Source organism: Necator americanus, chromosome X (assembly GCF_031761385.1).
Source record: "Necator americanus strain Aroian chromosome X, whole genome shotgun sequence".
NCBI lineage: Eukaryota > Metazoa > Nematoda > Chromadorea > Rhabditida > Ancylostomatidae > Necator > Necator americanus.
This window is the reverse complement of record NC_087376.1, coordinates 5195960-5217931: the sequence shown is the minus strand read 5'-3', so window position 1 is coordinate 5217931 and position 21972 is coordinate 5195960. Positions and strand designations below refer to the sequence as shown.

At 36.1% G+C, this 21972-nt stretch overlaps 1 protein-coding gene across 3 annotated transcripts; it reads right to left on the bottom strand.

Moving 5' to 3' along the window:
* Window positions 1–1601: 1601 nt before the first annotated feature.
* On the bottom strand, window positions 1602–20798 carry RB195_021524 (uncharacterized protein; the record flags this gene model as incomplete). 3 transcript variants are annotated; one of them, XM_064208314.1, is made up of 38 exons in its annotated part: window positions 1602–1848; window positions 2578–2713; window positions 2780–2831; window positions 2900–3046; window positions 3117–3221; window positions 3747–3848; window positions 3924–4028; window positions 4297–4386; window positions 4444–4603; window positions 5425–5565; window positions 5688–5828; window positions 5883–5997; window positions 6937–7081; window positions 7134–7199; window positions 7753–7854; window positions 7938–8096; window positions 8170–8276; window positions 8337–8454; window positions 9046–9150; window positions 9214–9325; window positions 9573–9695; window positions 10082–10141; window positions 10197–10285; window positions 10338–10478; window positions 11750–11875; window positions 13117–13178; window positions 13305–13406; window positions 13466–13574; window positions 14337–14423; window positions 14498–14579; window positions 14653–14777; window positions 14850–14938; window positions 14991–15073; window positions 18660–18793; window positions 19134–19268; window positions 20270–20371; window positions 20474–20613; window positions 20681–20798. In XM_064208314.1, 38 exons carry the CDS (start codon window positions 20796–20798, stop codon window positions 1602–1604), a joined length of 4362 nt encoding a protein of 1453 aa, XP_064064193.1. The 3 variants fall into 3 exon arrangements, with proteins under 3 accessions (XP_064064193.1, XP_064064194.1, XP_064064195.1); XM_064208313.1 differs by having other exon boundaries at window positions 20474–20604; XM_064208312.1 differs by lacking the exon at window positions 1602–1848 and having other exon boundaries at window positions 2577–2713; window positions 20474–20604.
* Window positions 20799–21972: the final 1174 nt, after the last annotated feature.

Below are 21972 nucleotides of genomic sequence, written 5' to 3'. Positions count from 1 at the left end.
GACGTCACCAATCCGAAATCACGAGAAGTTCTAAGAGGAAAATCTTTATAAGTGCTATTATTTTATTATTTCTTATGAGTTTTTCAAACTACATAAGCTTTCTATCAATATACCCTTAATTCTAAGCGATAGTCGTAAACGAGAAATATAAATAATATTTATACTTCTCGTTTACGACTATCGCCATTTAAAAAACTATTTAAAAGACTATTTAAAAAAAATCGTCAAAGCTCATAAAGTCACTGGAAATGCAAAACCACATAAGAAAAAGTCAGGTCGCAGAAAAGCCACAATAGAGAATTCAAAAAAAAAGTAGCGATGATCATTGAAATGGTGATAGCTACTTTTTTTTTTTGAAGATGATTTTTCTAAAGGAGACAGATTCAATGAATACTTCTTACAGCGAATTTGTAGCTGTAAAAAACATGTAAGGTTGTTGGCAACATTCCTGAACACTCTACTATTACGCAGAGGTCATTTTATGATTTTCTTGGATTTATTAGTTCTCCAATGAAGAAAAGACCTCCACTAAATTTCCCAAAAATGAATAAATCGTAACACCAGTTACACTGATATCACGAGTTTTTTTTTATTGTGTGAGAAGTTGTGGACTGGCTTATTTATTGTCGTTTCGCCAAAGATAGTGCGAGTTTAATGGAGGTTTCTCGTCGTGCTTCCAGGAAGTGTTGATCTGGCAGAGCAAAATAGAAGTTGAATTCTCTTAAAAGGATAGGATAAATCTTGTGGCACCCACTACGCATTCAGATATATTGTGGCACCATAGAAAAATTAATATCCAGTAACTTCTAAAATGCAAACAAAATTATTTTCGTTCAACAGAGATATGAGATTTTTTATTTACAAATTCCACACATTACTGTACCGTACGAAACAACTAGTTTGTCTAGAATCGGAATACTTGATATAGATCTCCTTAGAACCGTATGAGACAATCGTGGAAATATTTCCATAAATGACAAGTCAACCACAACAAAACAAGGTGAAGATGACACATGGCAAGAAATGGGGGCAACTCCAAATGAGACTGAGCTCAATTTCCGGTAATTTTCAATATCGATGTAATCAAGATATAGCTAAGAAAACCATACCATTCAAAAATCGATAGAATCAAAGGTGAATACCAGTATGAAATCTATCTATGAAGAAAATGCCAACATAATTTAAAGAAGACGTTATACGAAAAAAAATCCACAGAGGAGCAACAATCACGTTGAAATAGGACCGCAATGTCATACATTGCTCCAAAGCATTTCAAATTTTAAATCATAAAATATTAAGTAAAGTAGAAAGTTTTGCGCGTTTCCGCAAGATGTCTTTAGTGAGCCATATCTGACTATGTAAACATCATGTCGGGTCATACTACACGACAATTTCAAGGTGACAATACGCTTCAAAAAAAGTTCGTTGTCAGTTTCCTGCTTGATGGAGCCAGTTGAATGTTGTAGCGTTCCAAAATGAAGGTAAAAAAAAGGAAGATTCAATATGTTCTTTAGTACCACTACGACCAAGGTGAAAAGGCAGAGCAAAAGGCCAAAAACAAATGTGCTGTTCATGGACCTAACACAGTATCGAACGCAATATCAAACCGCTGGTTTCAACGATTCCGTTCCGGTAATATGAACGTCGAAGTTGAAGGACACTCTGATAGGCCAATCGTCGAGAATGTCGATAAAATCATGGAAATTGTCAAGTCGACCGTCACGTGAGCACTGTATTCTATCGCCCAACGACTGAAGATTAGCCTGAATACCGTTTGGAACCATTTCCATAGGGCTGGTCTCAAGAAGAAGCTCAATATATGGGTGCCACACGAATTGACATACGAGACTGAATTGATGCCTGTGATTCCTTGCTGAAACTTGTTGAAGAGGATGGTGGCTGTCGATGAAAAATAGATTACAGGGAAAACAAAAACCGAAAAAAGATCGTGGTTCAATCACATTAAACCGCCGCAAACGATCGCTAATCCCGAATTAACGGCCAAGAAGGTTTTGTTCTGTGTATGATGGGACTGGAAGGGATTCATCCACCATGGGTACCTCCCATCGGGCCAAACTCTCAATTCGGACCTCTACTGTCAACAGCTGACCAGATTGAAACAGGCGATCGATCCAAAAGCAGCCAGAATTCGCCAATAGGAAGGGTGTTGTGTTCCGTCCTTAACGACACGTCAGAAGTTCCGAGAGCTTGAATGGGTGGGTCCACCGTACTCATCGTATTGTACAGACCTGACAACAGGTGACCACCTCCTTTTCAAGCATTTGCAAAATTGTCTTCATTGTACGAGACTGGCCTCAAGAGAAGCTTGTGAGAATGAGGTGGTCACGTTTTTTGCCAATAAGAAGGAGGACTTCTTGAATTGCCGAACCATGGAATTCCCATCAAAATAGACAAATGTTGCCGAACAAAACGGTGCATATCGGTTAGCCCTAACTATGTCATTTCATCGTCGAAATAAAGCGAGAAAACGCTCAGAACTTTTTGCATCACCTAATAGATAACAATATAGTTAGCCTGAATTTTCAGTAGAAAATCCATTTATAAGCTCTGTCTAACTAAGCTGATTTAGTCATTTCGTAGTAAATTCCCCGTTTATTAATCAGTTGATCGTGAGTGCCTTCCTCTGCAACAGCACCATCTTTGACGACAAAGATTTTATCCACATTTCGAATAGTGGATAATCGGTGTGCAACTGAAAGAATACGATACGGTTAACAGCAAAGAATGTTCTAGCAAAAATTAATGAAATCGCACTGACTCTGTATGCATGTGCAAGTTTTTCCAGCTTTTTCAAAAGCCAATTGAACAGCCTTAAAAGTATAAAAATTCTCAATTTCAACAAAAGAATTCCCATATAATATTCTTGAAATAAATTCACCTTTTCGCTTGTACTATCCAAAGCTGCTGTTGCCTCATCCAGAAGAAGAATGACTGGTTTTCGAACAATTGCTCTAGCGATAGCGATACGTTGTTTTTGACCTCCAGACAGTTGTGCACCAAATTCACCAATTTCCGTGTCATAACCCTTCAAGGATAGAATCCAGTAAAAAACAACGTAATTGAAGTGATTCCAAAAAGCTAAACTTTGAGATTACCTGTGGAAGTTTTGATATAAAATCATGGATATTAGCTATTCTTGCTGCTTCAATTATTTTCTCCATATTCACTTCACTTTCCATCATACCATATGCGATATTTTCCTGAAGACTTATACAGACAATAAAAGATGTATCATCCAGAAATGCATTAAAAAATGTGATGATCCTTAGTTTATTTTAGCACATTTATTCTCCATTCACGTGTTTGTTTTCTCGGATGATAAGAAGACAACAAGCAATAAATACTACAAATATCTACTCAGCAGATTTTTTCTTTTATTTTTGAAGTAACGTCAAGGAACGTAGACTTGGATCATAAGCCAAAAATATAATCAGTGCACGGCAAAGTCGTTTTTAAACGTTTTTACTAAAATATTTATAGCTTAGGGATTTTAAAAATCGAAATCAAATTTATGGGATTCTTTCCAGCATCCGGACAACAGTTCTTGGTTCATTCCTTTCTTGATCGTTTTCAACCACGTTAAGTAATGAGAGAATTTATATTACATGGTACAGTTGAACTCTACCATTATATTTTTCTCCCTTCTTTGCAGAGGTGTTATTCGGGAATCAACGAATCAAAATATCAAGCAAACATTTCAATTTTGTATAGTAATTTTCTATTACCTTTATTGTGAACGAAAATAGTGTTGGCTCTTGTCCAACACCAACCACCACTCTTCTCAAATAAGCTGGATTGATCGAGTTAACATTGTATTTGTCCAAAAGCTAAATACAAACTCAATAATATTACTGATTATTCATCTGTGCAATGACTAATATTCTTGAGTTCACAAAACTTACCACTTCTCCATCTGTTGCATTGTACATTCTCTGGATTAGTGCAAATATTGAACTTTTTCCTGAACCCGACGGACCTACTATTGCAACTGACTGACCTTTTTTGATCTGTAAGCAGAGACAATAATTTTACTTGCTTTTCTTATACACATCGTATTCATCCAAAAAAATAAATATAAATCAACGCTTTAACTTGGACGTTGAGGACTACTGATGTCGCAATCATGTAGGATCCATAAATGTTTATGGATCAAATCATGTCTAATGTTTCAAGTTTCCTGTTGAATTTCCTGTTAAATTTTTCTTATTTTTTGAATTCGACGCCGCTTTTTTTATTCTCTTCTTGGAAAATGGGATTGCGGGAATAAACAGTTACCTTTAGATTCAATTTGTTAAGAATCGGGACTACAGGTCGAGTTGGGTAGCGGAACGAAACGTTGCTGAGAGTGATGGCGCCTTCTAACTTCTAGAAGAAAGAGTTACATGAGGCTCGTGAGCCTGTCAAACTTCTTAATTTCCATACAGGTCGTTGTCCTTCTTCACTAAGATTGTCGATGTCTTTAGATGTCTCCTTCAGAACAGCAACCACGTTTTCAGCGGCCACACGAGCTTTGGACAAATCCGAAACAGAAGCTACCAGCTGAGAGAAGAAGTTCGCACCGAACTGTGTTAGGAGGACCACCCTTCAATGAAAATTATTAGGTAATTTTCACGGAATAAATAATGGAAGGACCGTAAATAACGAAATAAGGTCAGAAAGCATAGAAATAAGTTACCGAAGTAAAAAAATAAGAAATTAAAAGTAATTAAAATAATAATAGTAGTTTCCTTCCAAAAAGAAGAATTAATTTTTTCATCCTTAATAAACATTTGTTACCACCATCACCTACTCTCAATAGTATGCCCTTTTTCTTACACAATATTGGGGCTAGTTATTTCATTACTATAATAGCAAGCAATTATTCATTATGATCCGTTAATTTTTTTATGAATCCAAAAAAATCATTATGTTCTAGCGTGATTTGGTGACTGAGGGCAAATACATTTAAAGGCAGCATATCACGAATCTGAGGTGGTGCGGATTTCAGGTGGAGTATCCGTATACGGGGTCGTAGATTCTGGAGACGGAGGTAGTTCTGCTCGTTTCTCCCTGCATCGCTGTAAACAGCCGCTTCCGGAATGCTGATTTGTACGACGCCATCTATTGCAACGCTCCACCCCTTGCACCGCCTCCGCCCAGCCATTCGTTGAGAATCAATTCGGACCGTCCCAATAGGCAGTAAGGGACGCTACGCGTGCAAGGGTGGCGCGCTGCAATAGTAGGCATCGTACAGAACAGTCTTCAGGGGCCGGCTGCTTGCAGTGATTCAGGGAGAGATGAGTGGAACCACCCTGGTCTCCATAATCTACGACCCCGTATACGGATACTCCACTTGAAATCCGTACCACCCTCAGATTCGTGGTATGCTGCCTTTAAGAGGTGATTTCAAGAAAGAGTGATTACCTCATGTAGTCGAATACGGTAATTTCGTTGTTGAGCATCATCACTTTTCCAAAGTACAGTGTCATTGCGATAAGAATGTATGTGAATGAGAACTGACAAGCGAACACAAAAGAAGAGATTACCGATTGTCGTTCCATTGCCCTAAAAACTTGTTCTGAAATGAAAATAACGTACTATTCGACGAATTGAAAAATAAAGGTTGAGGAAGAGGATTTTTCAACGGAAACATTGTTTCCCCTAATAAAAAGTAGGTAAATTCGAACCGAGCAAGTGGTTGTAGAGTTTCAGTGAAAATCGAATAGAAATGTTCTTGTAGATTGTATGCTTTAATCGTACTCATGTTCGAGAGTACCACTGTAGCCAGATTTGCAGCATTATTTTCCTCATTCACCATTTCCCTCTGCCTAGGAGAAGTATATTAAAAAATGTTCATTAGAAAAAAGTTTAATAACACGTACCTCTTACTTCCTTCCTTGATTTGAACAATTCGAATAATGAAGTATGCGGGGAATTGGAAAGAACATAATAAAGCCATTTTCCAATTTATATACATAGCAGCAAAAAAGGAGAACGCTGAGAAAGTAGAATAGTATTAAAGATTTACAACATTTTCATTTTTTCATAGTAAGTGAGAAAATGTCTATGATCGGTATTTGACTGATTCTATCAGCAATCACTGAAAGCTAAATAAGATTCTGGAAAACTCATCCGCTCACTGAATCTTGAAAAGGTGTTTACGTACTGATTTATGACACAGGCGTTGAAGGTCAATAAAAAAACCCCCTAAAATTCCGCAAATCTGAAGGAGTGCGGCCCAGAAGTTGAGGTTAAAAATCAGCCCATATCTGAGCATTTCGCAACGTGCTTTCTTAGAGGATTTCGAACTACAAGTTTCTAGGATGTGCTAATATCGTACGAGGGATAAAAGCAGGTATATACATAATGAACCTTAGTGGTACAAGTACATCACAACTAGTTTTCAAATGGACCACGTCACATTATTTTCTAACCTGAAAAATTTTATAATGACATGCAAGGAGATCAAGGTTTGCCTTAGAAAACTTTTGTTGGATCCCTTCTTGAAATCAAATCAATACTGTCCGAAAATAGCCTTATGTGAAAGAGACCCGACATATCTTTTAAGCATCATGGCCATCAGTATAATGCCTCAAGAAAGAGGACTTATACCCTCGTGGTAAAAAATTGAACTTCCTCACTTTTCTCAGTCCTGTTCCTCTTCATTTATATCAACACGTTTCCGGTTTAGAAAATATCGTGATCTAGTTTTTTTGGTTATCTCAGGATAGCGGCGGTGTATGCTACATTTAAGAATCGCTTTGAACAACTATTTGGCGTTTCTTGACTGGAACAGCGCAACTGTCAGACAGGAAGTTTAAATTCGCGGTATGCGTTCGGATGACCTCCGGGATCTCTCCGTGCAATCGACCGATTTTGTTCAGGAAACAACCAAATCGCGCGAAAGTTCGCCTGGCAATGCGAACATTGACTCACCTGGACAAATTATAGCCGGAATCAGTAGGTCCAATTTTGCCTCCAAGATTTTGTTCAAGCTTGAAGAGTCGTTTATAATTTTATGTAAAATTCTACCAGGACTGTTTCTCTGCTCATCGAAATAAGCGCATCCTTGTCGCATTATCTGCAAAGAGAGAGGAAATACGGTACCTGTTGAGATTTATCTATAAATATACCTTTCTGAACATTGTTAGCCTCATGTACGAACAAAATCCGTGACCAAAAAGTGCTATGAAGAGTCTCTGAAGCAGAAGCATACTTTTAGAACCATTTTACTTCCTTCAAACAACAAGAAAATAGAGATGAGGCAGCCGCAATCTATGACGGAGATACTATGGATGTGGAGGCGAGAACATTTTAACTTGGAGTTTTAGTCCGCAAGTAAAATAATGAAAACATGGAGCAGAATGGATTGAAATGAAGAGAAAATTATCCTCTTTTTGTCGAGCAAAATTTTTGATGTTTTCTATCAGAGAAATAAAATGAAAATGAAGGCAATCGAAGTGGATAATCCACAAAAAATGTAGGAAAATATAGGAAAAGAAAAACAATAGAAAAACATAGGAAAATTTTCAGAATTTAGTTATTGTTTCGTTTAGTAACAAACATTATCAGAACTTCTAACGAGAAAAATCGCAAGGAGCAAAATAATGAAGTGTGGGTCTATCAAGATTGGGGAGAAAATGAGTTGCTTAGCGTAGGAAGAGACAGACCCTCGTTCATTACCGAGGAAATGGTTCTAGGGTGCTACTCAATTCTGGAAAGTGGATCAAGTGCAAGAAATTAAAAACTCACTCCAAGCGCTTCAAAAATTGTTTTAATAATGATAAGTGCAGTGTAAACCACAGCAACAATAAAAATCTGCTCCGCCCGTTCCTCTTCCGGTGCTACCGAAATCTTAAAATTGTAGGTTTCATAGTAGAGTACATTTTCGCTATACAACCATCATCATAATCAGAAAAATCAGTATCGTTAATTACCTCAAGCACAGATGCAACTTCAAAGCAAATAAGAAGATAGAAAAAAGCTCTCAGAATTGTGGTCGGAATCGCGCCACCCAGAAGAGAATATCCCTCACGATATCCAGAAATGAGTTGCCAAACAGCATGGTAATTATTCGCTTTTCCTGGTAACGTAAGCTGAAAAAATTCCAGTCCAGGTCACTTTTTGTATGGTCATGAATATAAAAAACTATAGTTATGGATCACTAACGTGATGTTCTTCATCCTCAAATGGTGTGATCACGTCAATTTCAATATCCATTCGCCCAACAGAAGAATATTTATAATTCAATCGTTGTGATCGTTTTTTACTCATTACTGTAATAATATTACTATTCAATAATTTTATGAGTGAGATGAAATGACATGCAATCTTACCAGGTAGTGCAAGTTTTTCCCTATCGTGGCTTAGGACTGAATAGGATTTTCCTACTTTTTTGTGGCTTCCTCCTCCAACAGAACTACGATTCCAGGCTCTTCGATTACCACCAAAATTCTGGCAGAAAAGAAGGTTTGTGCAATGTTTCTAAGCTTTCACATAGAAGGAAATACCTCTTGGCAAGATATTTATCATAGTAAAGTAGAATTCATCAAAAATGACAAGCCAGTATTTTAAGAATCGTGTTTGGCAATTTTATTTCATATTTTTTAAGCAAGGAACTTCGAAAACTTATTTAATCCTGTTATACATCCTCGTTAGCCCCAGTACCATTTAGTATGACAATCCAGGAAGCCCCTAGTTTTACGAAAAATAAATGTTTAGTCTCCTAGTTCAACAAAAAATAAATAGTCTGATTTTCTGAATGTTTATAAATTCTTTACGGCATGGGTATGACCTCAATAATCCATAGTACTTGTAATTATAGGACAATCGAACGTAGTAAATCAATACTAAGTCCTAAAAACCCCAAGACATCGTGTATAAGTTTTAAACGAAGAATTACTGTTGAATTAATTGGATAAGTTCAAAAGCAACTATATATCTGTATTTCTCGAAAGTAATCCACTTCGAATAATTCCAAATCTACTCTATTTTATTTCGTTGAATTTTTTTATAACGTTGGTGATCCATAGAGGCTGAACCTACAATATGCGGCCGATAGTATTGACCTAAGGCAAGCGATGCAGCTGGAGTTAAAGTCGGTTTCGTTGGTGGTTGTGCCAAAATATCCATACGTTGATCATTATAAAGCTGGAATTTTTCCCCATTAAATTCATCCCAGTACACCATTAGAAATACATTAGAATTATTTACTTTCTGGAATCGACCTCCTTCTTGGGCAAGAAGTTCATCTGGTGGTCCTTCTTCAACGATACGACCTTCTTCTAGCACAATAACTCGATCACAATTTTTGACAGCTGACATTCTGGAAGTGCATCAATGATGAAAAAAAAATCCTTAGATACATGAGCTTGTGCTTAGTTAACTAATTTAATGCTGAAGCGGTCCTCAAGTAATTGTCAACTGCATCCACTTTATTTCATCGTTAAATATCATGAAGTTAGTATTTTGTCGCTGTGTTGATAGGAGTTTCAAGGATTTCGTTTCCGGCAAAGAATAGAAAACTTCATAACATCTGATAACAAGTACTAACTGTGGTTACCGGAACACACCTGTGCGCGATTGTAATCGTTGTGAGACCCTCGGAAGCAAGATCGATAGCGTTTTGTACCTCTTCCTCGTGAATATTATCCAAAGCGGACGTTGCCTCATCAAATAACATTACGGTTGGCTTTCTTAAACATATCGGTTATGATTAAACCAACTAAGGGGACATTTGTAAGAAGGGGACCATTTCTCTAAAACTTTTACTTGAAGTACATACGAGGCATTGTTTTAAGGAAAATGCGGAGTTTTTGAACCACATTTTTCAACGTTTACGTCCACTGCTAAACAAGCTTGCAAAAGAATTTCTCCATGCAGAAAATATCACCAAATTCTTCGATTAAATACATTATTTCCACCGACGGCGGCGCAGGATCAATACCGTGTCGCCTACCGTACCACCTCGTTTGTGTTCGCGCCATTGCCTGATTCAAGCGGGAACTTGAAAGGCGCACGATTGTGGGAGAATATTTCAATCTTTGGGGGCAAATTATGACGACTGGATTGTTCTGTTCACCTGATCACTGCTCTAGCAATAGCAACTCTTTGTTTCTGTCCTCCAGATAGTTGTAATCCTCTGAAAATTTCATTCATTCGGGATATATGTGGTCAGGATTCTCGCGATCGGTTACCTGTCACCGACTCTGGTCTGCATCCCGTCAGGTAATGAACTGATAAACTGCCATGCTCCTACTTTTCGTGCAGCTTCATTGATTTCTTGCTGAATTTTTGTGATTGAGTGATGAGGTACGGCGAATTTTTATGTAGTATACCTGGGTTGCATCTAATCTTCCATAACGTATATTATCGCTAATGGTACCATCAAAAAGAACTGGTTCCTGGGAAACCAAGGAACACATGCCGCGTAGTTCATCCGGACAAAGCTGTTTGAGATTATCTCCGTCGAGAAAAATCTGTAAATGCATAAAAAGTAGCGAAATGATGTCCAAATCATTCGTATTGGCTTCTGAAATTTTGGTGTTCTTTCAGGAACCTCTAAAAAACGTCTAGGGTCCAGAAAAAGGGAAATGAATCAGCTGGTGAAAATAGTTGCACAACGCTACTTTCAGGAAAATTTTATTTCCTGATGGGTTCTATAATTGACAAGTGGAGATAAACGGTGGACACTTTATCCTCAGGGATTCTCACACTTCTATCAATATCCACGGTTTTTCCGTTCCTTCTCTTTTCGGAGTCGTTTCTAGTAAATTCTTTCTTGTTCCATGGGCATCCCGATTGATAATATTAAGAATAGTAATAATGGCAATGATAGCTACATTAATAGTGAATATAATAATAATAAAAAACTGTGGCTTCAATCAGATATGTAACACCGAAGAAGTTGTTTTTCTAGTGAATCATTCTAATTTTTTGAGTTTAAAGGGTTCTGAGAAGGTTCGGAACAAAAATTACACAACTAAATTTGTTGAACGTTTTTCTTCTTTCTCTTTTTTTTTTCCTGTTTTCTGTTACTATTGTGTTTGATTTCTGTGCTATCGTTGCGCACTCATTTTGTGACTGCACATATCCATTAAAAGTGAGTTATGGATTTCATTTTGTCGTCAATTCTGGTTACCAGATAGATTTAATATATAAATGTAACATTAACTTGAACGAGGACTAAATCCTGTGTCTATTTCTCCAGTCCCAAGATAAAAAGAAAAGTATGACGGTTTTTTTTCCTTACTGCACTGGTAGCTTTTAATTTGATGATTGAAGGTTACGGTGTAGTTGTCTGATACCGATTTTTAGTTCTTAAAAAAATCCTTTCTTTGTCTAGCTTTGCCTCCTAAAAAGACGTCATGTGAGACTTTCGCAGTTTCCGGAAGTTGTGGCTGCTTCCTGATAGAAAGTACACGGAGTAGTTTTTTTTTTGGCTCCTACTCTGACTGTAACCGAACACAAAAACTACCAGAAGCTTTGCATATCGTTATTTTTCCCCTCAATTAAAAAAGCACCAGGATATTCACAAGACTTTGTAGAAGTTATTCTTTGGAGGAGTATAGACAGTTACAATTATTTATGATTTAGGTCATACTACTTATTCTTTTAAAAAATTGAGACACAGAAATGAAGTAAAACTCTCAGATATCACTAAATAAGTTTGGAAAGAAGTTGGAATTTTATTCGTTTAAAAAAATTATCTTTAACAATGGGTTCAGTTGCTAGATAGAAACTCACTAACCGCTCCACTGTCAGGATCGTAGAACCTCAAAAGAAGTGCTGTGAGAGTGCTTTTCCCGGATCCACTTGATCCAACAAGTGCAATTTTCTCACCCGCTTCGACTTGAAATGAAATCCCTTTAAGAACCTGAAATTTAAGGTTATGTATAGGTTGAAATAATTCTTACTTATGTTTCTGACACAAGGATCGATTATGAGATTTTCTCGATTTTTTTTTCTGAACACCACCTATTTACGAGAATGGTAGCAGCTGCATTATTTGAGTATTATTGTATATTATGTAATAAGAGAACAATGAATACAATGATTTTTAATAGCGCTACCCCTCAGGGCTATATACCGTCAGTGTCATTTCTGAATTCGTTTATATATAAATTCATTTCAATGTACAATTGAGACGTTTTTTCCTTAAATTGAAGCTATTTCTTTATATTTTATTTGTAATTACTGTACAGTATTCTGTCAAAATAATTCCAAAGTCATGCAGTATAAGGATTCTTGACTATAGAAATGGAGAATTCATTGTTTGCCTGAATTCGAAGTCGCCGCACTTTTCACCTGGAACGAGTGTCCAGTCCGTTACTTGTTTATTTACAAATCAATACTGATAAATTTCCCTCGAATATATTAGAGATGTAGCTGTAATATGTCATCCGATGTTTTTTTCTGCTGGTAAAGGAAGAATGAGTTATTTTGACACCTTTATTCCATTATATTTCGCATTAAAAAAGTAAAGACTTCAGCAAACTATGAATTTTCTATTTTGATAGTCTGGAATGCGTGTACTGTATGACTTTGGAACTGAATATTGCCGATTGCTGTCAAAGTGAGGTTAGGGTGTGGATACCTGTTGTTTAAAAATTTCCATTTTTACTGGCCTACCGCAAAATGCGAATAAAACTTGTTAGATTTTCCAGTAATTTGCTAAGAACCTCTTTGGAAGCTGTTCATTTTAAAAACTTCAAGAATGTGTTTTTGAGGTAAAAAGTAAATTGGATAAAAGAACCTAGAGAGACCGCATGTTTCGTTGCTGTTCCCGTGTTTTTCTATGATAAAAAAAAAGAAGAAAGAAAAGATAAGGAAAAGATCCCCATCATAGAGTTAATCAGATTTATTTTTTGTAATCCATGTCTGTTGCAAGATTAACGTACAGAGCTGCCTCTGGATGACTTATTCAGAAACATTGAACTAAAGAGACTCCCCCCATAGAAGAAAACTTCCTGAAAAATACAAAACGCAAAAATCGAAAAATGTGAAGGCAAGTGTAGTGAAGTTGTTTTGCATTTGCAGAATCAATTAATTTCAGAGTTCAGAAAACTGACCTATTTCTACGCAGAAAAAAACCAGCACTATAAAAAAAACAAATACCTTAACATCAGGTCTGCTAGGATAGCTAAAATGAATGTCACGGAAGTGAATAGCTCCTTTTCCTGAAATAGAAGAAAATGAAATTGTAAAGATTACTTAAAGAAAATATTTCTATTCAATAAACTAAGATTTGATGAAAGAAATGATTTGCAAAAAAAAAATGGAAGAAATACTTTATAAATACTCACCCATAAATTTCATACTCTGCCTACGATATTTTGGATCTGGAAGACGTTGTTGGGGATTGTCGCCAGCAAATCCATAATCTGTTTCAATCTTGGGCTTTTCCTCTGTAAAAATGATGCATTTTCGCAGTGTTTCTTATAACAGACTCGATATTTTCACTTACCCATAATTTTGCAAAGTTGGGCGGCATTTTGTCGTGCGGTAGAAGCGCCATTTATATGAAATCCAATGGAGATTGACGTGACACACATGTATAACATGTTGATTGCCAGCTAAAATTTAGAATTAATTACAGATTAATTTTTTTCTTCACTTCCCTTGTTCCTTTCTTCCTTAAATTTATATATGATTGAGTTTATTAAGCACACTAAATAATAGAATATAAAAGGCAGGTTCTTTTTTTTTATTTTAGCTTTATATAGAAACCGTAAAAGCTATGTAGTTACTATAGTGGATAGGAGATCCTCCTCAAAGGCCATTATGCTATTTATAGGATGTGATCATTATTTCCAGAGACTTCGAAATTTTATCGGAAAATTGTAACAATTCCAAAAATGCTATCTTCTATTTTTCTGGATAATAGTTATAGCTATATTTTCACTTCAGTGAGTGACTTTTATTTTCTCAAACATAGATTATTTTTCTGGATTTAAGTTGTTTGAAGACTGTGACAATGTTATCATGATTAAAACAATAACATTGTTCATGGTTTGTTCAAAAAATTATAAGACACAATTTTTTTTTTCAGGATGATGAAGTATCCAGCATTATTTGTTAGCAGCAGATGAATCAAAACTCTGAAATTGTCCTTTTTCCTAAATGTTCTTCATCTCTTTTTTGTTGCAACCTTCTGGTTTACAACCTGTTGTTAATCATGGAATCAGTCTTCAGCCTTTGTTAGGAAAAGTTCTTATTGATGTTTTTGCAAGGAATTATCATCAGTTTTCACGCTAGTAGTGTTTATTTGCACTATTTCTGTATCAAATATGCACTAAAAAGGAATTCCACAATGATAGCAGAAAGGATCACTGTACCGCTGCCAATCTTCCAGGCGATTGATCGGCAACTCTCCATATACCGTAACATAAAGCAGCAGTAAAGATTAGTTCTGTTAGGAGAATCTGAATTGATAACAACGAATTGTTCACGATTCAAAAATGTATTCCAGAATTTCTTTTCAGGAATTCATCTTCACCTGTGTTAGACTGTCATAAACAGTTGAAGAACGTAATCGTGATTCTGTCAATTTATTGCTTTCCATAGAAAGACGTTCAAATCTGGAAGAGGAGACGTTGAATAAAAGCATGGAAAGTAAGAATAAAAAAAAACGAATGTGCTAAATGTTATTACTTATTGATCGTTTGTTTCTGAGCAGCAAAGCTGATCACCGTCCGGATACAACTGAACGTCTCATTTACCAAATTACTGATCTTATTTTGTAGAACCATTTCTTCATCCATGGTTTTTGAAAACCACTAAAACGATTCTGATGTCATAGACGACCAGGAGAACTACACTGTGATCCCAGAAAAATGCAATCAACTAACCTTGCTGAACAAGATCCTACTCAGAATTAGCATCGGGATTGCGGAACACATCAAAAGTGTCACATCCCATTGAATATATAGGCATACAGCTAAATTTTGCTAAGCAGTAAGTAGAAAGGAACGGAACTAGCAAAATCCTACCTATGTTTACTACCAAATAAGTTGAAATGAAGAGCACCATAGGGATATTATCAGAGATCCCATTGTAGATGGAATCAGCATGTCTGGAATCAGAATCTTGTACGATGTATCAAAACAGAAACTATCAGTTTTTAGCTTTTTTTTTTGTAAATTGCAAAAAAATTGTAATTTTTTTTTGCAAAAAGAGTAAACTAATTCAACTCTTTTTCGAGCTACGCCATCATAAAATCATCCAGAGTTGTGATTTTCTGCCCATCTAATCTATGTATCTGACATTAAATTAATTAATTAGATATTTAAAGTGTGTGTAGAGTGTCTGGCGTTACTCAGTCCGCTTGGGACGCATCATCACGTTAACTTCAATTCAGAATCATTTGAGATTTACGAACGTGTGACTGGCCTATACAATGATTTGCGGGGGCTAGCCGAAGTATCCAGTCAGTATTTTTATCCTTCCATACAATCTGGTACCGATTTATCAACCCTCGAAAGATGAAAGGTTTGCTGAGCACTAGGGCGTATTCGAACCTCCGATCGATGGAGTAGACAGCGGAACCTCTTACCAACTGCGCTACACCCTCCCCATTTTTTTAACTTTTTAAGACAGACATTTATTTTATCGAAATTACACACTTTCTTCATTTTTTCCAAGCGTATAAAATACAAAAGAATGAGATCACGATCTTTTTTTTTGTGACGCAGTATTTTTGTAAGCATTTGTTCAGATTTTGCTGCCACAATTGCCATCGAAAACTTATGATTCAGAGCGCAATTAGTTCCGGAAGTAGGAAGTACTTGATTCGCATTCCGATGTTGGGGAAAAGAACGAGAAATGCCGGAGTTATGTGGAGTAATTATCAAATAGTATTGGAAAAAAGTACCAATGTTCCATAAAATAAATGTTCTAAAACATGTAGCTGCATGCTTCTAAAGAAAAAAGAAATTTCGAGAAGAGCTGGAATGAACGTTTTCGTTCAGATGTCTCTCAAAAGATTCAGGACGCTGTTTAAAACTTCAACGGCCTTTCTTTCCAATTTTATAACACAAAAAAAAACTCAAATTACGAAGGATTTTGTCAAGTTTTTGGATAAGGAAAGTGGAGCAAAAAGGAAATGGATTAATTTTATGTTTCCGTTTGATGACCGTAACGCAAAGTACGCTGAAAAGTCAAACATTACAAGCCTAGAGTCCCATATTTTGGTCGAACATTTATAAATCGAGTAAAACTCCTCAAAATTTCCATTGTGCTTACATTGAATTTCGTGCTTACATGTATTTGCGCAGAAGTTCAGTAGAAAATAAATATCTAAAATCATCAGAAAGTTTTTTTTTAATTTTAAATCTGTCGAATATTGTATTTTATTATTTAGATGAGATCCAGAAAAGATTTGCTACTTTTGTAGCCTCAGCAGTGGTTCAAGCAAGACTATTGTCTTCTATTCCAAGAAAACTGGAGGATCCTTTAGATCTCAAGATTTATAATCAAACACATATTACATATTCGTTTTCTATATAATATCCGAAAAAGGTGAATCCTAAGACTACATTTACGTTTTATAGCGTTTTTGGATATTTTCTTTTCAAATACATTATACTTGAAACAGTGTATAATTTAAGGAAAAATAATAGTGCTGATTTTTCTTTATATTATTCGTACACTGTTGAAGAAGTGTATTTGCATTCTCGACGAGGATCGTTCATTCTGGAAAATGGGAAGAAACCGAAGGATCCTTTGAAATATTTTGTAATTATACAAAGAAAATAGAAAAAACAGTAAGAGTAAGAGTAAAAACACTGTGTTAACTAAACAAACTATAAATAATAGAATAATAGTTTAATAAAGAACAAAAATGATTGTAGCATGTAAATTTGTACCATTTCCCATAAAAAAGAACGAAAAAGATTCTGCAAAAAATTATTGCAGTTAAATGGACATTGCTATGCATATTAAAAGAATTCTATTCCATTTCCGTGTACTCGTCGAATCGCTTCTGGAAGCAGTCCCTGTAGAAACTCTTATTCATCTCTCCATTTCAGTACCTATGTGAAAAGTTTTGAAAGGATTATTTTGGCTAATCCTTTTATATAATCTGCCACTCTAAGTTCGTTTTAAAAAAAAAAAACTGAATTCGAAACTCCTTGCTACACTTTAAAGAATTTTACCTTTTAAGTGAAGGAAAGGCATTTGGTTTGAGCTTTTTTTGATAAGAAAACAGGATTTCAAGGTTTTTCAATGTTTCTAAGAAGTCAATGTGATTTGAAATGACTGACAGTAGCGGAAACGAAGGAAGGATGAAGTTACCGAAGATCGGTAGGAGACCCACAGTGTCGATTTTCGTAGGAAAAGAAATTAAAATAAAAGCTTATTGTTTTGTGTATGAAATGTTCATTTTGAAAAAAAAAGATCACTAGTACAGTAACGTTGTCAAACTTCGAAATGATCTCATATACAGCTGAAATAGGTTTCTTTTTTTTATTGAAGCAAATATTGGATCCAGGCTTTCACAGGAAAATCAAATGCTTCTGGTTCAAAGGAAAATTCAAAACGACGGAATCTGGAGAATGTGCGTCTTTCGAAGCGTTTGAAGAAAGTTCTTGTCATTTTTTGTCGAAAAAGTAATGCACATCGAAATTATTAAGTGGAAGGTGAATGGTAAGGTTAGACTAGACGCCTGGAAAAAAAAGATAATTGTTTAGGGAGAAGTGGAACTAAGCACTTCTGAAAGTGAAATCGATACAAGCATAGGAACACGAAATGTACAAAAAAGAGGCAATCAGATCTTTGACTACTGGTTCAAGCATAAAAGTTACAGTAGAAAAAATCACCTCTGGATTCACTAGTTGAGGCATCATTAATTAAATAGTTCTAACTTAAAAGCATCATCCCACGAATCTGGGGTGGTGCGGGTTTTAAGTGGGTTATGCCTATACGCAGTTGTAGATTACGTAAAGGAGGGTGATTCCGTCTATTTCTTCCTAATTCCCGTAAAAAACGGCCCGGAAGTCACGACTTCGAGTGTTCCGGCGTGCTATTCTTTCGACGAGTTCGATTGGAGCGCGCCAGCCCTGTGCGGCGCCGCATCTTCCGTGCCGTTTTTTTACGGCAATTAGGAAGAAATGGATGGAATCACCCTCCTCTACACAATTTACTTCCCCGTATAGGAACTCTCCACCTAAAATCCGCACCACCCCAGATTCCTGAGGTGATGCCTTTAACATTTCCTCAAATACAACTAATATTTAGTTTTAGTAAGTGTTACGGATTTGAAATAAAATCCGCATTTGAATATATACGAAAAACTAAGCACTTAAAAATATAGAATTCCAAGTGCATTTGAGAGTTCAGAACACTGAATTTGTTGAATTTTGATTATCAACAAAGTGAAGAAACTTCAAATGCATCTGAAAAAAGAAGAAAGTTCTGTAAAGAACGAAAAAATTAGAAAATTTAAGAGATTATTCTGCTCAATCAGGTTTTTAGGATTGGAAATATGTTTTCTAAACTCTTACTCGAAGTATCTTTCACAAAAAAAAAATCCTATCGCAGAAATAATGTTATACTTTGGTGGTGTATTTGTTTGAATACATATTTTGGAGAGATGTGGAATCGGTCATACAGTAACACTAGAATAGATTTTCAAAAAATAACAAAATATAAGCATAACGTACTCCTGAAGCATAGTTGCCATTTGACCACTATGTCGACTTTCCAGCCACGAAACATCCATGTGAAGCATCTTTCGAACATATGTTCGACGTACACGAAATACTTGTCGAATCCCGGAAACTTCCCATGCTAACCTCTAAAATGTCACACTTGCAGTCATTTCTGTATTTTTACGAATGAATAACTATTAGCGGTGACGGCGAGAGATGCAAATTTTTCACATTTTTCGTCCAATTCTTTCCCTCAGCCATAAATTTCTCCCATTCGGACAGTCACTTAACTATCAGCTAGGAGTGATTAATTTAGTGCAGTGAACTCTATTTCTCACCTTCTACTATGGGCTATACTTACATCAAAGGACATTTTAAATTATCATTAGTTTAGGTGGAATAGTAAATGAATTATCAAGAGAGGAAACACTTTTTTAAGGCCATACAGATTTCTAGGGAATCATTTACAACCGATTCATGGATTACCTGTATAAAAGCAGCGACGAACATGCTAACAGAAAGTGATAGCATAGCAATAAATGCAGGCATAGCGGAAGATGAAAATTCCTCATCAATTGCTGAACCATTCGAGAAAATGGAGGAATTCACCAGGCGTTCTCCCTGAAAAAAAAGTTATGCTTTTAGATTCTAAACGACTTGAAAAGCTCGAACTTCTATATATTTCCCATTTTGAGTAGATTGATGGTATCTCGTGTTAGGGCACGAACCATCATCAAATTTTCTTCGACGGAACATAAGAATACTTCCTTCCGGTACACAACTTCATTTGAAAAAAAAAATTAATTGGGAATTTTCTGTTGCACCGAAGAGCCTTTTTTTTTGAGAATGTCCCTCATTGAAGGTCAGCTAACCAGTGTAACTGGTAACTGCTAATAGCCTTCGAAATGTCCAGTGTAATTTCGCGCACTACACAAAATATCTCTTTGATCTGTGCGCTCAAAAAGGATAGAATGGAACGAAGATGAATGGCGTAGCACTACGAAAATGCGGAAGTGTTACGTAAGCGCATACGTTGTGAATGAAATTGGGTTGAAAGAAAAGTTTGAGAATGAGAACACATTTGATTCCGGATTTGCAAAGTTCCCGTCGATATTGCGCGGCGAAATTAGAGATATACTCTGGGAAAAAATTCTGCTTCGCTTTGATTCGAGAGAATAGCGAGTAGCGCTCTCTTTTTTCACTTACGACTTTGCAAAACATAGAAATCATCTCAAAGTGAATGGAAGCCTAATTACAGAGGTATGAGTGAGGTCATGTCTCCTAATGGTAGTTGAAGTTAAAAACGAAAAAGATGGAAATAAATGCGGAAAGTTTTCAATCACTTTCCTGGTTACACGGCAAATGCCGTTGTGGTTTTTTAGAGATTGCAGCCGCTTCCGACACTCTCTCCTACAAACGTCTCGAGAACTTGACCAAGGTTAAATTTTCGAATACCAACAGGTTTACAAAAGATCGTATATGGAATGAATGTGCTCATCTAATAAAAATGGACCTTATTACATTCATATAACAGTAAAATTTAGCACTTATACTTCAATACGAGACCTTTGCTACTCTATTTTTAAGTGAGAGTAATATTAGATGAAACGAAAAGTGTATACCTCGCGTGTTATAGAAAGTGATACGAAATTCCCCATAACAAGCCAAACGAACGGTGGAATTCCAGCTTGGAGCAACGCACAAATGAGGCCAACAGCCATCAACTAGATAATGACTTTAAGGAGAAGTTTACTTAACTTTAAGAAGTATTGAAGTGAACTAACTTCTTTTAAAATGAATCTAAAATGAAATATAAATGGAGAGACCTGGAAATCAGTTCGATCGGAAAATGCGTATAGAACGGCGAAAGAGGAGAAGAAATTCCCTCGTTTCTTTTTTGAACTTTTTGGATTTGAACCAATTGATAGCGCTTTCACAGAAGCTTTCTCAGCGGTGACTTCATAAACTGAATAATAAGAGCACGAAAAACTGGAACTAATCTTTAATTTTACTAACGAAAAAGAATTCAGTACCTTTTGTATTCTTCTTAGGATCATCTACGTATAAATCTTCAATCGGATAGATTACACTGTTTTGTGATTGAGCCTCATCCTGATACTCTTTTTTACTTGGATCATTGTTGGCTGTCATCCATGAAAATAAAATGAGTTTACAAGAGAAATTGTCAGTCATTTTGAAAAAAAAAATGAGAGAACGCCAGTTTTTTTGTGACAAAAATAGAACATAATTAATTCAATTAATTAACATAATTTTAAAAAAAGAGTTTACGGGATATCGATATCGGAAGAATTTCTAAAGGAATGTCATCTAATGAACCTGAAAAATGCACTAAGAAGAGAGAATGCTGATTTTAAATGTCTAGTCTGGTCCGGAGTAGAAGTGAGCGAAAACAACGACGGGAACAATGTACTCTTTTAAATATAAGCGATTTATATCGAGACATACCATCGATACCAAAACAAATTTGAACAGAAAACACTAATTAATCGAACTTAGCGCTTAACTTATGCCAGAAATTGAGAAACAATTGCAATCACAAGAGATTTTCAGAAAAAAAAAACTGAACAATGGTTGAAAAAAATGATAAATAGAGGTAGCGCAGCAAAAATTTGTGGATATATGAGCAGGAAGAATATGTCCGACTGAACTTTTAATTGTGATAGATTTATTTTTGGGGAGAGAAAGTCTTAGGTGTGATTAAAAACGAGTCTAAAAACAGAACAGGAACCCGTTTTTTTTTTTAAGGAGAGCGGCAGGAGAGCTCTCCGCTCTTAGAATGTTACCGATCAAGAGGACCACTGGACTAAACTAAACAATCTACGATAAGTATTTTCTTTCTCAACAGCAAATATTATTTTAAAAAATCGAAGCGGTCAGTAAAGCTGGATTCGTTTTAGAAGATGATGAACAGCTCGTCTGGGTGTTATGCGACAAATGTCGGAAATCGGAGGACATTACATGAGATGATAGTGAAACGGAGAGGTGATACTGTGTGTGTGATTCAGGGTAATTAACTACGGCATGTCGGCGTTTTGAGCGAAAACGTCGCCGTCGTCGTCGACGACGGCGGCGGCGGCTGCGGCAGCAGCAGCAGCGCAGATGGAGTTAACAGCGGTTTCACGATCATGACCCGTTCTCGTAGTTGTTTGTTGACCACTTTAGGCATCAACGTATTTTTCGTTCTGACAATCAACGTCATCACTATCGTAGTACTGTACTAACTAATGTTCCGTAAAATGTGACTATTTGTGATCGAAATATGCATTGAATTGTGGAACAAAATAAATAAAACACATCAGAAACA